At 38.5% G+C, this 18449-nt stretch overlaps 1 protein-coding gene across 2 annotated transcripts in view; it reads left to right on the top strand.

Moving 5' to 3' along the window:
• Positions 1 to 18449, top strand: part of VGlut (Vesicular glutamate transporter) — a 74893-nt gene that overhangs the window by 44236 nt on the left and 12208 nt on the right. Inside the window, exons 1-6 of one of the 2 annotated variants that reach the window (XM_087350163.1) lie at positions 3392 to 3459; positions 12189 to 12230; positions 13538 to 13704; positions 15076 to 15140; positions 17241 to 17359; positions 17724 to 17838. In XM_087350163.1, coding sequence (XP_087206289.1) covers positions 3443 to 3459; positions 12189 to 12230; positions 13538 to 13704; positions 15076 to 15140; positions 17241 to 17359; positions 17724 to 17838 — 525 coding nt within the window. In that variant the 5' untranslated portion in view covers positions 3392 to 3442. Of the gene's footprint in view, positions 1 to 3391; positions 3460 to 12188; positions 12231 to 13537; positions 13705 to 15075; positions 15141 to 17240; positions 17360 to 17723; positions 17839 to 18449 lie in introns of those variants that run through there. The other variant, XM_022064043.2, reaches the window with a different exon arrangement.

Genomic DNA, 18449 nt, shown 5'->3' with positions numbered 1-18449 from the left:
AAATTCCGAATATAATCGGCTAGTTGTGTTGCATAGTTAGCAGGCGGAGATGTACGTGTGACGTGTTGCAAGCGTGTCATGGTGACATCAACCACTAGTGTTAAAACAGCACTTAAAGTTGTGGTATTAGTATTGATCTAGTAGTGTCCTGGAGAATTCCTATTGTGTTGATGTGGTGGACGTGTAGGTATACTGGAAAATTACTGGAGAAATTTTAGAGAAATGTATTAAAAGTATGTAGATGTTATGTAGAAGTCCTTGAGAAGAGTTTGAGAAATCCTGGAGAAGTGCTGGAGAGCTTCTGGAGAAATTTTAGACGAGTGATGAAAAGTTCGGCAGAGGTTGTTTAGAAGCCCTTGAGCCGTTTTGGAGAAATCCTGGAGAAGTGCTGGAGAAATCCTTGAGAATGCCTCGAGAAGTCCTGGAGAGATTTTCTGGAGGTCCGTAAGCATTGGTGGGTTTGATCGAATGCGGTTCTCTTAGATTCGGTTATGTTGGATTAGTTTAGGTTAAACTGGATAAGGTTGCTTTGTCTTCGGTTAGGTTAGGTTTAGTTAGGTTAGGTTAGGTTGTATTAGGTTAGGTTAGTTATCGTTGTGGTTTTAGAATTGATTCAGTAGTCTCCTGGAGAATTCCTATCATGTTGATTTGGTGTACGTGTGCAGCAATATCAGTCCGAGGGTTTGCCGGATAGAAGAGTTTTAATTTTTTATGGTTATTCAGAAGTCAGTTTCTCAAAGGCATGTTTCTGCCGATTTGTATCAAACTGAATGACCATATTCATGTTAGTTTGAGTTGTGACGATTTACGTCGCGTCTCTAGGCGTCATTTTTCAGGGCCGTTTCCAGTTGAATTCTCGAATCTACCTGCTGTAACTGTAATTTCTTTTGGAGGCGTCGGGATGATTGGTGTTGAATTGAGTCACGACTTTCGAAAGCCTTTGCTTATTCTTGTGGCGTCTCAGCGCCTAGTGTCTGGGCGCTCCTAATCGGTTTTCTAAAGTCGTGTTCTGTGGCATCTCAATGATCATCGTTACTGAGTGTCACGTCCTTTGGCGGTATTGCGACAGTTTGCGTTCCAATGTTCGTAGTTTTTCTCAGCCGTTTGACTTAGCGTTCCGATGCATGTGTTGGATTTATTTGAGCGTTGGATTCGGCGTCTCGGTTATAACGCTTTGCGACGGTTTCAAATAATTGTGGCTTGTGTCTTCCCAGCCTCACAGCGTCATTCGTCGTCCATTTGCCAGCTTCTTGTTTTGTTACTTCACTAAGCTCATGTATGTTTTACGGGGAGTATTTTGTCGGCGTCTTGACGGTCGGTGTCGGTTTGCGTGTATCCTGTTCTATGGCGTCTCGATGCTTCTCTTGACCTGAAATGGAATTGAAATCGGCGTTGTTGTAATAGATGTCGCGACGCTCTATATCGATTCGATAATGTCGTGTCGTAGGGAATTCCAACGCTCATCTTGTATACATATATGGAATATTTTGTCGGTGTCGCAACAGTAGGCGTCGGCACGTTCTGCGTCGGTCTCTCAATGTCAAGTCTTGTAGCATTCCTGGGCTCTTATGTGTAGAAATTTCAATCAGGTCTTGGGGTCGCAACGCGTATCGTCGCGCTTCTACTCACGGGTTCGTGTTTAGAACTCGTCTTCCCGACTGTCACGTGTTGTTGAATATTATATATAAATATTATTCTTAATCCAAAATTCTCACCGAGACTCGAACACAGGAAAGTTATAGGGTTTGTAACCTCTGATCCTGTAATCTTCTCTCCGAAACGAACACATTTGCCTTTGGTGCTCTTCTTGGCTTGTGCTTAGTTGTGAGTTACATAATACTTCTTCTGTACCGAGACTAGACCTCAGTCTTAACGCCGTTCATTTGTCGTGTTTATTATCCCAGCTATAGATATCTTCTCCACTGGGAATCGAATCGAGAATAATTTTTCGGGATTCTGGACTTCGTTTCTGCAATCTCATCTTCGGAACAAACTACTTTGGTCAAGGCTCCATTTTTCCAACTTATTTAGTTTCCGGGCTACGGGAAGCACCCAGAGCGGAAACCGAAGTCACGACACGCCTTCCGGAGTTTTGGCCTTAATATCTGTTCCTGGACTTAATTAATAAGCATGCTAGGGGCAAATCGATATATCCATTCTAGATATACAAGGGAACAAATACATTAACCCTTAATTTCAACTTCATTTGAAAAGTTCTGTATGCGAATTTCGGCTTTAAAGTGTTAATAATGGATCTTAAGGGAATAAATTGGGAGGGTGTGCACTGGATTTATCTGGCTCAATATAACAACTGGTGGCGAGCTTGTTTGAACACGATAATGAACTTCTGATTTCCATAATATGCTGCGAATTTGTTTACTAACTGAGTGATTACAAACTTCCCCAAAACCACTTTGCTACATGGCGTTAGTTAAATGCTCACGTGTTAAACCATCATCAGTTAAAATAAGAATATGAATTTTATTCTGAATACATAATTTGTTTACTATGCTCAAGCAGAGCTATTTTTAAAGTAGATATTCTGTCACCCCGTCTCTTTGGAGAGAAAGGCAACTTTTCCCTAAGCATCGTTTAGTGTGAAATCCAAACAGTAGTTATATTCTTATTAGTTCTGTAATCGCACCGTTTTATTCTAATTTACTGTCTATTCAGTGTGTTACACATTACATTGAAAAGCTTGGATTTCTTCGTTGGAATTTTGACGCTGTTTAAAGTAATTATTGGCTGTCGGTTCGGGTGTTCTGGATTTTGACGCCGTGTTGCGTTATACGTCTTTGTGATAGTTTCAGAGGAACTTTGTGACCACCTATAAGGTCACAAGGCGTTACGACCCAGAACGCCACAATTTATACCTTTACCGATTTCACACAATTATGCGTTGCGAGTCACAGCTCTATAAATTTTACTTCTCTGTGAGAAAATTGGAAGACATAAGTGTGAGTGGAAGGATAATATTAAAATAAGGCTTAGGAAAAAATAGATCTAGAAGTTTATGGACTGGATTAATGTTTCTCAGGATAAGAACAACTTTACGGTGTCCTAGAATGCGGGTAGTTTTTTTTGACTATTTGACTGACTATTGGTTTCTGAGGACTACGCTCCATGTTGTTAGTTTATTAATAATAAATTATTTAAAATGAGTTAAGACCCTGAGATTGCTTTTCATCATAATCATCTGCCACACACGAAGTAAACTTTTGTTGGGCCTGACGTAGACACTCGCCGGGAAGCAACTACACGTTTACGCATTTTATCACACGTCATTCCCTTGAATACTCCGAGCGTCTTGCTAAGCCTTCGGATTCCGACGCTGACGGCGGTTGTCTCCGGAAACTCTCATTCCTGTATGTGTGAGCGTCGAAGCTAGGAGGCCAGGCATCCTACTCCTTCGGTCCGCGACGCTGAAGCAGATTTTGCTACCATGGCCGTCGTGACACGGTAAGAACATTACGACCACTTAACTTGATCACCTGACTTAATTGTGTTGATGTGTGTGTGTGAAAATACGGAGTCGCTTGTGAATAGTGTTTTGTTTTCAGTAACAAATCGAACTCGTATTTTTTTACCGGAGCAAACCTTTAAAGATTTGAAATTTAATCACCTGATTTTTACGAAAAGTTGAATGTGCAAAATATGAAGTCTGATTTTTAACTCTGTAGACATGGCTGTAAATTTTGGTCTATTAATTTAAAGGGAGAACACAGAATATGCATATCTAAAAGTAGTGCGAAAGAAAATATTTGTATTTAAGATGAACTATGTAAGCAGCAAATTTGTAATATTATTTATGGAGGAATAAATGAGATTTGAGGTTTTTACGACTGTGAGGCGAATTTTTACTTCTGGGGTTTGACGCCGTGTAAACTCGTACGTAGATGCGAACGTGAGTGTTGAAATCTTCGTGGACGCTGGTGGTAAAGAGATGACTGGGTCGCATTTTCTCAATTAACACTGTGCAAACACTGAGAAAGGATTTCATTTCGTTCTTCCAAAGCGTGGAATGCAAATTCCACTTCGTGTGGCGTAAGGAGAAAAGCGTGGGCTGCTTATGTGAACATTTCGATCTAACAGGAGGGAAGTAACAGCGATTTTATAAAACTTTATGATGATGGTCTTGACCTGACTGGAAGAGACTATTTGGAAGAAGCAAGAGTATATGAAAGTTAAATATTAAAACGGAGCTTAAATAAATAGGGTGTGAGCGTGTGAACTGGATTATTCTGGCTCTGAATACGGATTTGTGGTAATTATTTTTCGGGTTCCATTAAAAAAGTGACGAATTTCGAAAATTCCGAAGAGACTGTTAGCTTCTTAGAGGGTAGTAAGTATTAGGTTGAGTCCCTTGGATTTAGAGTTTAATATTACTTTTTACTCTGTGTTCTTGTCAACTGAGACGCTCTCTGAGAGACAAGTTTCTGTTTCTCCGAAACGCTGGCGTCTAGAAATCGGTCTACACGGCGCCAAAACACAGAAGAGAATCAAAATCATTATCATCCTCCGTAAAAACCACAAATCTCTCACGTTTCCGTTTAATCCTGGTTTCGTTTCAAAGTGTTAGAGCGTGCTAATAGTATTTACAAACTTCTTAATTACCTTAAGCACATATTACGAAAGATATATTTAATTACTAAGTTGCAGTTGACATTTTGAAAAAGATGCAGAATGCGTAACTATGGTAACCTAATCTAATGCATGAATGGAGGAAGGAGAGATGCTGCCTCTATTTCTCAAGCCTTGGCAGAATTTTCCCTCAAGATCAATCGCCTAATGGACCAGACTGAGGTTTGAAAACATTACCTGCCACACACGCACACTATTCATTCTACAAGCCACAAAAGAATTCTTTAAAAGCAGAGCAATGATTTACTTCATGTGATTTGTGCTACTGTGAATAAAATTGTGGTCTGCTGATCATAAAGGTACAGAACCTACGTTTTGTATATGTTGGAAGGTCCTGGGTTTGAAATTAAGAACAATTCGACATTTGTCCAAGTATGACACACGTGTTGCAGAAAAAACTTGCTTGTTGGAACATTTTCTGACCTGAGAATGTTACATCTATATTTCGATTTTCAGTATATTAATTTGGTTCCATTAAATTCCCTGTTTCCGGTTTCTTTTACTAATGTTTACGAATGAATCACATGAATTTGTTCCTCTAAACAGTTTTCTAAATGTTTTTATATATTAGGGAACTTCATGTAACAGTCTACAAATTCTCTTCAATCCAATTGAAGCCCTAAGCAAATGTAAATAATGTTTAAGAATTCAGACCGCACCGCAAAGAAAACACAGCACATCTTCATTAAAATGATTAGTTGGTTAATGCTGCGTCCTCAGATGATTTATGTAGGAGACGACCTCTTCATTTGGAGTGCAACCTACGAACATATCCGCGAATAACAGATAATTGGTGTTCCTTCATCTTGCGGATTAATTGGTCGGGGGGCGAACAATACCTCACCTTTAAGATTACTAGCATTAGCATATTAATAAATGTTACCCAGAACCTCCGAAATTTGCAGAATCTTGTGAACACGATAATGAACATTGGGGTTCCATAAAATCTTAAAATTTCTTGAACAGCTGAGCTGCAATTAACTTCTAATAGAAGCGGTGTGCTTCTTGGAGTTTGTTGGTGTCTTTCAATTTCAATTCTGGATTTATTTAGCAAATATTAGGCAGTATATATATAAATATAATTACGGGAATAAGTCTATAGTTACTTCTGCTCATATTTATTTAATTCACATTTCATTCTCGAGTGTCTGACGTGACTATTTGGAATTTCTAAAAAGGCATAATTAATCGATACTTATCTCAGGAAAATCATGATATATGTATTAGATTCAACCTATGATATTAAACATATAACATTTATGAAATAAATCCTTGTTTCCCAAGTATTGTATGACAGAATGATTATATTTATGATTATGGTAGTCATGATACTATTAAGAATTATGTTTTATCATGATGTCATTGGTGACACAATTTGCATCAAAATTTATAGTCTAGTTTCACTGATTTGTGAAGAACTACATGCACTCTAAACCACGAGGCAGTCTAGCCCTCTATACAACATAAACACTTAACATAATGAAAAATTTCGGTCATTTTATATTCATGTCTATTACGGCTGTCTTAAGGATCATGAAGTTGTTTTCAACTGCTCCTATTAGAGGTCGTTGTTAGCGCGCACCTGTTGCTTGCAGTAAACAGATGGCGTTTTGCACGTACGGACATGAATCAAACAAAATAAACCGAAATTGAGTATTGTTTTTCCACGCTGAAAACTTTATCATAATCAAAATTCGGCCAACAACATAACATGAGTCCATAGAAGGCTCAAATTGTTGAAGGCGGCCGTCTTCTGAGTTGCTGCAACGCATGAATCCAGAAGACTGTCAGTTAATTAATATTTGCCGCCATGAGAACCTCAAATCTCGCTCAGATATTTATGCATTGTCATTGGCTTTGTATTACATTTTCCTTGACGTGATTAAAATAAGCTTTTCGTTATTATGGGTTTATATTTAATTAAATAACTTTTGTTCGCCCTCAGAACTTCGTTAAGATTTCTTTATAGTCTCCACGTTATTTCGTTGAGTATAACCTAAACGTCTTTTCAAAGAAATAAGTATTTACGGAAAAGAAACTTACAACTCGCAGAGACGGTCAAATATCCGATCGGTCGTTGAACGATCAATACTTCAGTTAATATAGAACGTACGGACGGTGGAAGCAGGGTAGAGCATCGCACTCTTCTTTTGTTTTTCACGAGAGGATCGTCCATGGAGTGTAGAACCGCGTCTTATAGGTTGAGTCCGCACTAAACGGCTCTGTCTTTATTAGGTAGATTAATTTAGAGACACAAATCCTAAAGAATTATAATTCATTGACTAGTCATTAATATTAATAGCGTTGTTTTGTTTCGTTGTGAAAATTGGTCCCTCAGCCAAAGGAAAGAAATAGGGGAAATTGGCACTCAGATTGAAGATATAACAGGAGTGTGGATGATCCATCTTCATTAGACTTCTTGACATTTAGAGATAAATTTTCGATGTTGTGTTTAGTAAAAAATAATATTTTAGCACGGATATTGAAAATTAGAGCTATAAAATATATCCTAAGTTAATTAATCTTGTGCTGAAATGAAGTCTGTGTTGGTCTTCTGGGTTGAAACTCCTTTTGGACTTGTAGGTAGATATCGTCATTTTATAGGGACATACTCCCTCCATCTTGAGGGCTGTTGATCTATCTGAACGTCCACGTGGTGTTATAACATAGAACACAATCATGGATACTTTTGATGTCCTGAGAACATCACATCAGACGCAGAAATAAATATATCCCAAGATTTGAAAGAAACTCTATAAAGCTTGAATGATGTTACTTGTCTCTTTTGTATTTGAAGATATCTCTTGGCTGCACTTTAGTGCTTCGGAAAACGCTATAATATTGGCGGTAAGACGTCTCGTTCCGCCCCGCTTGGCGTCTTGGCCCCCTCCACGTGCTGCTATCTGAGATGCGATGATTTACGATCTCTTCGTTATGTGCTCAGTTCATGGACACATTGTTAGTGAACGATAATGGGACAACAGTAACCGGTCCGCCACGGAATCGTCATTGTCACACACGACCGATGGACATTCGGAGAGCGTGAGGGCGTCTGCTACAGTTCGGAACGAAAACAACACGATAAGGTGGCAGTGGAAAAAATGACTGGAGGCTGGAGAAAACTGCGTAATTAAGAGCTTCATAAGTAGAAATCGACACTCTCACGGTGGTGAGTAGAAAGACGTCTGTATTGTGGGTCGTAGCGCCGTGTAGTCTGGTGAAAGTTGGCCAACGTTTCAGAGGTTCTTGCTGCCTCCATGATCAGGGCGATGAGACAGTAAACATCTCTGAAACGTCGGCCAACATCTACATACTATACGACGCAACATCGCAAAATCGTGTCAACCTGATATTCGATATGATCAAAAGAGACTAAGAAGAATAAGAGCAGTTGGCCTATTGGATCTATAGTTGGTTACCTGATGATGAACCTGGGTCAGTCCGGAGCTGAAACCAGGTCAGTCATCGCAGTGTTCGCATCAGACGCTGACGCTGAGCGAGAACGAGGACTTCTTCAGTGTTCGCTGGGGGGGAATCTGGGGTAGTAAAGACGGGGAAAAAGTCCAATCAATTCTATTAAATGACTGGGGCTTGGATAAAGGTCAGGGTGTCAATGGACCATCGCCTTGCTTGAGGCTAGCAGCATCTTTACGCAAGAAGTGCACTTTCACTTATAACGGAAGGAACCATTAACCTTGATTTGAAAGTAAATGATTTGAGGGTTTAGTGTGTGCTTAATACAGTCACTATGTGTGACTGACATGACATGAAATCGGTCAGCACACTGACAACCAATTACATAAAGACGGGATTATAACGAACTACCGAAACGTCCTGTATATCAAATTTACCTCAGAAAATGGGCGATGTCCAACGTAATACTAATATAACTACCTCACTAAACATAATTTTCAATCTGCTTTCTTGATTTTCTAATAAAACAGACCACAGATCTCTGCCTATGAGAACAGAATCTGAGGTTCTCTTCTGGGTTGTCAGGAATGTCTTGATTATGGAGACAGTAAGTACCTGCGAAACGTCGATCGGCTTCGGCACTCGTAAGATATTGGCGTACATTTCAGGATAATATTTCAATGGATCATAGAGGAACAACGTTTCAGAGGTTCTTACTTCCTCCATCATCAGGAACCTGATGACGAAAGCGCTACAACCCAGAAGACTACAATCTTCTTTCTCACCGCCGTGAGAGCTTCAGATGCTAATAGAATTAGTTATTTATGAGTTTTAAAATTTATAAATTGTTTTTTAGACTTTCGCAGCGTATGTGTGCTTGTCAAATAATAGTTAAACCCTCTTCATGGCGATATTAACACGGGCATTTTCGCAACTTAGTTTGTGAACGTGCCTAAAACGTGTAGCCATTGTTTTTCCACGCCAGATCTGACAATGAAGTATTTTATAAAATTAAGTGGGTATCAAGTATAACGTCAGGAGAGGATGAAAATCCGCTGAGGCTAGCTAGATGGCGTTGAGTGCAGGAAGACGGCAGATTCAGTGATACAGCGAAACAAGTGATGAAAAGAACATCACTTAACATTGCGTTCCAATGAGATACGAACTGTAATGAACAGTTCAATGACCCGATAAGCATCATATGCACAAAATGGAACGCGTTTGAGTATATAACGTGCGCCCTTTAGGCAAGGTGGAAGCCATGAGTTCGATACATCGATAGTTTTTCACTCTTTGACAGAAATATGCGCAGGAAGCGACTGTGTTCGGGATTTCAAGACTCACGTGCCTCATTTAACGCCATATACAGATACTCTCGTTTTTTCCATGGCGTAAAGTCGCCGGATCGTGAAGCTAAGTACTCACCTTTGTGTAGAGTCCGTCGAACTGTGTCCTCACTTCCCGATACGGTGCTTAGTTAAGTACCAGAGGTAGCTTAACCTTGCCATTATGTGAAGTATGAAGATAATTGTCTTTTGGTATGTTTCGTGTAGCCCAGTAGAAATTGAACGACGTTCTAGAGGTTTTTACGACATGCATCGAGCCTCCTGCTGATTCACTTTGACGATTGAGGTAGTAAGCGCCTCTGAAACATCGGTTAAGTTCTATCAGAAAACGCTGCGAACATCACGAAAGGCCGTCGTGTTCGTTCATTACCGTGTTCGCTTGATTCGTTCTTGTGGATGCCACTTACGCCACTGTTACGTTGACTGCTTGAGGCAGGAGGAGGTTTTATTTCACGGCACCAGCCGAGAGAACTGAAGAGCGTGAACGATCGAGGAGCTCATGAATGAATACGAGAAGAAGGCGCACAGCAGACGGCGCTGACATCAAGCACTTGCGGAAGTAAATTGCACGGAAGCAGAAACTCCAGGGGCATCGGTGCCCTTACGTCGTTCATCTCACATTGCCTAATCACGTTTCGCTCTCGAAAATTTAAAGGACTCGCGTCGTTAACCCTTTAAAGGCCAATGGTAACTATATGTACCACCTGCTTAAATATTAATCAAGTCAGCATTTTGTTCACTGAGTGTGTACATGATTTTGTTTGATTCTCAGATTAAACGCCATGAAGTAGTTGATGTTTCTGACGGAGACGCGCTGTGTTTTCTTTGAGGTACGACTACGTGTGTAAATGTTTTGTAACCAAGTGTAGTCTTTAAAGGGTTAAGTTAATTCACACGAGGGTTCCGAATCATTGACTATCACTGTGGCAGCAGAACCTGACGATTCAACACAACTAATATCAAAACCCACCATTGGACACAATCCTGAGCCAGTTCCATCCACTTTCGACCATCACAACCCATATTCTTTAATATACATAAAAGTGTATTCCCTGCTGAGTTCGAATCGATCGTTATTCCACAAAATTTTGCGTAAATATCAAATAAGCATGTATCTCACACAAAGAACAATGTGAAACGTAATATTATCTGTGGGGTAAAGATCTTCTGTACCTCGAAGATGAATAAAGGTTTGACCGAAACATTATAAACGTGTTCAAGACTGTATGACTTCATGACCTGTGCAGGTACCAAAATATTCGGTAGTAGTCTTAATTGTACTTTCTTTAAATTACTGTCTTCTGAACTGTTTGCTCCCTGATCATTGAGGTAGTTAGCACCTCTGAAACGTCAGCTAATTTTTACCATACTACTCGGCTCAACATTCCAGACGACAGCCATCTTACCACTCGCCACCGTCAGACCAGAAAATGTCACTGGATTTATTTAGATTTTTCTGGCGCTAAATTTGGATTAGGCAGTAAGGTAGCACGAATTTTAACGTTTGCCGCAAGGAGCGTCTTTTGATGACGTGTATTATTTGATTCCATGACGTCATTAAAAGAAGAGCACGCAACACGATCGATAAGTAATAAACACAACTATGAGTACAAAAAACAGCATTCAGTACTGTGAAATTTGAACCCAGAATTAACGTAACTCCCTGGTGTCAATGAATACAAATTGCATTAAATACTTTTTTAATTTTACAATGGTTTTTGAGGAATTCTTTCACTTTTTAGCTAATAATCTTCAGCAATTTTAAGAATCCTCTGTATTTTATAACGATGAGAATTACTTAATTGATCAGTGGCATAACAAGAGTTTAGTATTTTGCATAGTTTGTGCTGTGTTCATCATCGAAATAAATCGATGAATTGATCGTAGAAACGTATGTTTCATACTTACAACGATTCAGAGGATTTTACGAGTGAGTTAACACATTTTATATTATTATTATTATTATTAATTATTACTTAATAAGACCATATTAATATTGTTTTCAGAGATAACCCATATACGCGTGCACGTTCATTTTAGTTTAAATAAAAAAACAAATCGGTCCTTCAAATACGTTCATCAGACAAAACATTTCGTAAGGAATATGTGTTTTCCACGATACTGGGCCTTCGGATTCCACAAAGAAGGAGAATTTCTAACCTGGCAGTGACAGTAATACAGGATCTCCCGAATGAGAATATTAGTGGTAACAAATACTCATGTTTCCGTTCCCCTTAAACAGCCGCCAATCAGAGCTTGCCAAGACACATTTAATCACATTTTCTAATACACATTTCTCGTCCCTCTTACCCGCATGCTTCGTCCCTCTCATTTCTGTTTACGTAAAAATATACACCCCTTTACTGGCACATCCCTCATAAATATTATATAACAGAGCCATTAATAACGATGTAGTGACAAGAAAGCGATGCCTACCCCCTCTGGCGAACGTAATATTTAACCGTTCCCTCAACAGCCCGACAATTACCATCCGCTTATAACTGTAATATCCACTGCAATCAAAGTGCTCCATTAGTGAGATGATACAGAAACATGGGCGACTGATCTGTAACTCGTAGAGGGCCACGTTAAGAATTTTAAAAATTCTTAAAGTATTTTAAACATGTGAATATTCGTTGAATAAAAAAACGCGTCACACAAATGCCAAATTAATGTTACTATAACTAACCATTAACTGACTCACTAACTAAATAACTTTTAGATAACATTACAGAACGTAAGCTACGGCCATGATGAAAATTTCAATTTTTTTTCTGTCTTTTTCAGGAACATCAACTATGAGGAATTTGAAATGCCTTCAAAGATTGGGTAAGTACCCACACAATTTATACTTCGACGACAGTCAAACAAGAACGACGCACCATTGTCCTTCAACACAGCTCATTCTAAAACACGCTCGTTACATAAACAAATCGAGCTTCACGCTAATTGTCAGTGTGTTAATAACTTCCCCCTTCTCTAAGCTTTGATGTCAGTCGGGTACTTCAGTCATTATCATTCAAAATGACTACATGCTGCACGCCTGCATGAACAGTGTTCGTATTCTGAGTGAATAAGACGTAATTCCTTCTGCTATATTTTGTGGTTATGGACTGAAATTAAAAGATCTGCGTTCAATTTCACACTTGGTTGTGACGTAATATTTCTTTACATCTTGTTTTAGACGTTTAACTACTATTATCTTTGTCAATTTCAGTGCTTCTGTGTTAATATGTTATTGATTTTGACTTTGAGCTCATTTCATGTTCTCGACTTCCTTTTAATTTCTATGCTCCTGCTTTTTTCAAGGTACCCCGTTGCGTAGAGTTCTGATACAATATTTAGTATGCCCCTTCATATCCCATTTATACTTTATTTTATCAAAAAAACCTAATTACATCCTTTTAGATCTTCGACAATAGATTTTGCCTTTCAATATCATTAGCGACATTTCCACGTGGTAATCATACTTTATTGGCCTTACTTTCCTAGTTCCATTTTCATTTTCTTTACTCAGTTTTAGAATCTAATATTACCTTTTTGCTATTCATAATGTCATGTGACAAGCACTTGGATGTCCACGTGCATTAGTAGCTGCTACTTCAAGACTGATATAAATCGCTGCATAAAAAAATTGACAGTGGAACCACGGTTCCGGAGAATTTGACATAAATACGTCTATACGGAAAGGAAGTTTATATATTGGCTTTATTCTAAATATTTCCTTTATATATGCTTTACAAATTGAGTAAAGTTTGATTAAGACATTGCTTATTCAACTTGAATTAGTTACGCTTAAGATGGCTCTGTGGTAGCTGAATGTAATGTAAAGTAATGAAATGTAATGTATGGAACTTTGAGCTCCACTCTTTCTTGATTTTCCCACTTTCCTCCGAAACTTCCTTCTCTGAATCCTTGTTTGTATTTATCTTTCGCGTTTTTGCCCCTTGCTGTTCCTTTATGATTCTTTCATTCTTTCCTTCCTCGTGTATTTGTTTCTTCTCTTATTCGTTCATTCGTTCTTTCCTATTTTTTCTCCTTTTATAATATTATTTCTTTCTTCAACTTCTCCGCTCGGGCTGACACTTTTCTCACAGTGGGACATTACACTGTGTTTGTGTGGTGCATCCTTCCAGTAAAGCTGAAGACGAGAAGGGGTTTGTCAGCGCTGAGGGCGAGATTGGTACACCGGAGTCCCTGCCTGAACCGGAGAGGCCCCCGTTGAGGCACATCGACAAGTACATTCGACCGGAGTGTCCGTGCCTCAGTAAGCGGTACACCATGGCGGTCCTGACGTGCGTAGGTACGGCGTGTTGCAGCTTCAGCAGGCGAAATGACGGCGTAACTAAGAATATCGAATACGGTTGTGATGATGCGGTGTTACGGAATTTACTTGTTACTTGGTATTCAAACTGGACACCTCCAGAATACGAAGCAGACATCGTCACTCAGTTATAATTTTTAAATGGTTGTGAGTCATATACATTATAGGTATAATTTTAGTTACAATTTGCCTTCTTTGCTAAAATACCCTATTTCTGCACATCAATAACTGAACCCGTCACAAATTATTATGGAGGAAGGGACATTTCATTTTTAAATTACAGAAGTTGGCTGGGATGTGTTCCTGTCCAATTCTAAAGCAAAAATGCATGTGATATTGTGAAAATAATAAAGTGATGGAGTATCGATACCGTCATGTGTACACAGTACGGCTAGAGTCTGTGGGTTGATAAACATTGCTGTACCATCTCAGTTCATTTTACGATGAGGCAATTTTACGGATAGGACTAATAAGCCATACGATTTCACGATTCTTCAAGACGTGATTATATAAAGAGGTCAACGACTATGCCAAAATAGGCTAAATCAGCTGTTTTCGTAGGACGTAATGTGAAAAAACAGCTCATAGAACAGATTATGTGATTACTTTCAGTTAATACGAGATAGATTTTACCGCACTCTGAAACTTTGACAATAACGCAAAACAGAAATCGAGACGTGCCCTATTCAAGGTTCTATGGTGTTGTAATCTGTACTATCTCGGTGAATACAATAATTTTCTGAAATTAACTTTACTTATTATTATCTCTGTGGTGCATTAGCATTAATTGTTTTCTCACCTTTAGGCTTCAGTCTTAGACGCGAACAGCTGTAACTGTGAACGCGTATGAATGGTGAAATGGTCCACCCCGTGTGTTGTAATTAATTGATGATATGATCCAAATACTTTTAAATATCAGTTGTAAGAATTTATGGTATAGTTTTCAAATACTATAAACACTTGTGGATTCGGTAGCTATTTTAATTCTTTTATTGAATATTATTACCTGTTAATTAGGAACTTCACACAAAGACGACGTACAATGAATTTTGTAGGAGATGCAGAAAAGAGTGTGCAATATATTTTGGTGGGGGGGGGGGGTTACGGTACAAACTTTTCTAGTCTGGAAAAGGAAAACTCAAAATTTCACTTTTCGGTTGTTGTACCATTGAAAATAAAATTGTTGGTATAGTATGAACACTGATCTGAGTATACATGTTTATATTACATTATATTGCAATATATTAAAATGGGAGTTATATCTATCCAACGTAGATTAAATGCAAAATACATTTGTAGACGAGTGTATCTCTCCGCCGTGTCAACTAACAACACATTTGTCATGTACAGGTTTCATGATTTCTTTCGGCATGAGATGTAACATGGGGATGGCGAAGTTGAAGCATGGAAACGAGGTAAGACACTCCAAGATTCTGAGAACAAACCGCCGAAGAGGATATTTAGACACACCGTATAAAGTAAAGAGAATATGGAGAAAAATAGACGATGATAGCTTCACTTTTTATATTATAACACATGTTGTGATAATAAAATGAAGGCGGGTGACGCTGCAGTTTGAAGAGCATTGAAATTAAAATTTAAAATGAGGCTGTGTACTGAATTTATCTGGCTGATAAGGCCGACTTTTCAGACGTTTCACCTGCCACCATCATCATGTTGATCGCCCTGATGATGGAAGCAGTAAGGACCTCTGAAATATTGGTAAACGTTTACGAAATCGCACGACGCAGTACCCCGGGAGGTTCTCATCTTTACTTTCATCGCCGCGAGAATCTGAAATCTCACAAAATTTCTCTTACTCATATCGTGTTTGTAAGTCCAAATATTCTCTTGGTTATTTCATTGTTGATTTTACATTCTGACTTCAAAAAGGAGCGATTTAGATATACGAATTATCTATTAATTAAAGCATAAACTGACGCACATATACCATATAAACAAATTATTTGGGTCTTTGAGTGTATTTCACCACGTAGTATAATAATTGCACTATAAATAATAGGGCTGAATAAAGCAAACATTCTCTCGATTCATCGACAGTTACTTGCAAGAGTTACAAAGCGTCTGACTCCTAATACCATTATTCACATTCTATCCAACATGTTGTTGTTGAATATGAAATCAGTGAGAAATTTTGAGCAAATTCCTTCGGGCTTCCTTTGGAGATTTCACGGGAGTAACTGTTCAGTCTACGACTTTCAGAATATCGTTAACTCACTGTTTCTGAGGAGTTACAGTTATACGAACGCAGTATTATTTTTCTACGTCCTTTTTATATGAGCGGAAGTGAATTCCGTTTGTAAAAGGAAAATGGAGAGAGGGGTGAATAGAATCAGAATTACAAATGCTCTCACGGCATGATGCCTACCCCCATCTCCTACACAATGCGCTGTTGTTAGGGGATGAAGCCAACCAGGGTGACAACGCTCGACGGTTCTGTCACAGAGTGATTCGAAAATGCCTGACCAGCGAAATATCTGAGATAAGACGTATTCTTCATTTACTTTTTATATTTCACGCTGAAATTTAATGCATTTATTATTTCACAGTTAAAATTTATCGTGCTTATTATTTATACGTTGAAGTAGAATCTACGTAATATTTACCTGTTAAACTAAAATAAACGTTTTGGAGAAACATACTGCATATATATTTAGTGTTGAAGTATCTTAAAGTGTAATTAATGACTCTCAGTCCTGAAGATGGAGACGATAATTTTATCCGAAACGTTGCCAACCGAGTAAACGACAACATGGCGTCACAACCTATAAGACCTTAATAGACGGGGAGAGAGATTGATACAAATTAAGAATTAATAATGAAACTACCAATTTATTTGAATTTTCCAACAAGAACTCGATGTCATACACTTCTTTATGAACTCTGTGGCTGGTTTGTAAAATTCGCATTACACACGCAACTGTCATCTGGTTTACTGCTGATCAATGTATCATATGGGCAACAAATCGATTAGGAACAAGTCATTTGTGCTTCCCTGTAGTTGGATATTCGTCGAGTAACTTCTATTGACGATGAATAGCAACAGCTAATGGCGCATTTGCAGCTCCATTCATCAGTATGTGACGTCACTTCCTGTTGCTCGAGTCTCTCTCTTCTTGGATGGTTGCAGCTTAAAGTCAAACGCTTTCAATCAAACTCGAAGATTTTACTCTTCGCGCAAAGCTGATGAATATTTCTCATTTTAAACTCCTAAAAAATGGAAAGTATAAACATTAAGATAGTTTGATAGTTTTCAGACCAATATTTGGGAGTTTAAAATAGGTTTATGTTTAGCTTAATTTTGCCTCATTCTGTTACGTGATCGCTCCAAATTTTAAAGAGGTCCGTGTGATATTTTCGTCTTAAAACTGGAAAGACTTAGCAGTTACTTTTTCAATTTTGCCGCTGTGTATAAAATTAACAAATACCTGTCTTTATCAAATCGGACCGACCAAAGGTTTCGATTATAACGACGCTGTGTTCTTCTGTTTCAGACGAACATGTTTAACTGGACTGTAAGTGTAGAAATTGCCGTCGATTCATCCTTCTTCTGGGGTTATTTGGTTACTCAAGTTCCGGGTGGATTTCTGGCATCCATGTACCCAGCCAATATGTAAGCGCTATCAAAATGAATCTCATTTTTAACATATTAATTAAATGACTAATTAACACAGGCCAGTCTTTCTTGAAATTCTAATATTTGTTATGCTAACTACCTAACGTGAGCCTGATGAATCCAATCGACACCCGCACGCCTTATTTCCTTATAAATTTTTTTCCAGTGATACCTAGGTTTCCTAAGTGATCTTTTCCTTTTAGATTTTCCAACTGAACGTATGCAGCTATATCTCCAATGCGTGCTACGTGACCATGCTTCTTGTTTTACAGTTTTCTTGTAGTCTCAGTGAAGTAGATTTCTGCATATATTAGCCTAAATACGTGTTTATGTTGAACACGAAACTGTGTTTCTCGCTCAGGATTTTCGGGACCGCCATCGCCATATCTGCATTCCTGAACCTGCTGTTGCCCGGGGCTACAACCATCAGCCCCACACTCGTCATAATTGTTAGGATCTGCCAGGGTTTTGTCGAGGTAAGTGCATTGTCTGCCAATTTATTATTTTTGAACAGCATGAACAGGAACTGAATTCTAGACCAGGATCTGCCACTAATGAACATCCTTATTAACACCCACTGATACATTCAAAATTAGACCTCATTGAATAGGCCATAGGTCGTATGTAGTTAGAATTTAAACCGAAACCCTTTTCATTGTTTAAGTTATTTTACAAGTTTGTTCCCTAGACTAGCATTTCTTAATTGTTCCACAGAGAAGAATCAGTCATTGCAGAGAAATATCTGCAACATATCTGAAACGCATTTACCATAATATACCAAGCCGAAGTAATTATTCAGATAATTTGCTTTTTCACGTCTTGGAAATGTTAACAGAGAAGGCAATTTGTATTCGGACATATTCCTTTCAATGCATGTCAGGGGAAGACTAATTAGTTCCAGGTTCTATAAAAGTTATACGTAGACTGACAGTTTAAGCAAGAGTGGCCCATGGTGAGAAACGTAATATTATGCGCTTAAAGCCCTGATTTATAATAACCATCCTATAATGGGATGCATTGTGTGTGGAATTAAAACGCCAAGAGTTTTTAACCTCGGCACGAGAGCTGATTGGTCAACTTTACCCTT

Source organism: Zootermopsis nevadensis, unplaced genomic scaffold (genome assembly GCF_977971745.1).
Source record: "Zootermopsis nevadensis isolate Lab colony 2312 unplaced genomic scaffold, Znev_1.0 Znev_ptg000017l, whole genome shotgun sequence".
In the NCBI taxonomy this organism is placed as follows: Eukaryota; Metazoa; Arthropoda; class Insecta; order Blattodea; family Termopsidae; genus Zootermopsis; species Zootermopsis nevadensis.
This window is presented reverse-complemented; position numbering and strand designations above follow the sequence as displayed.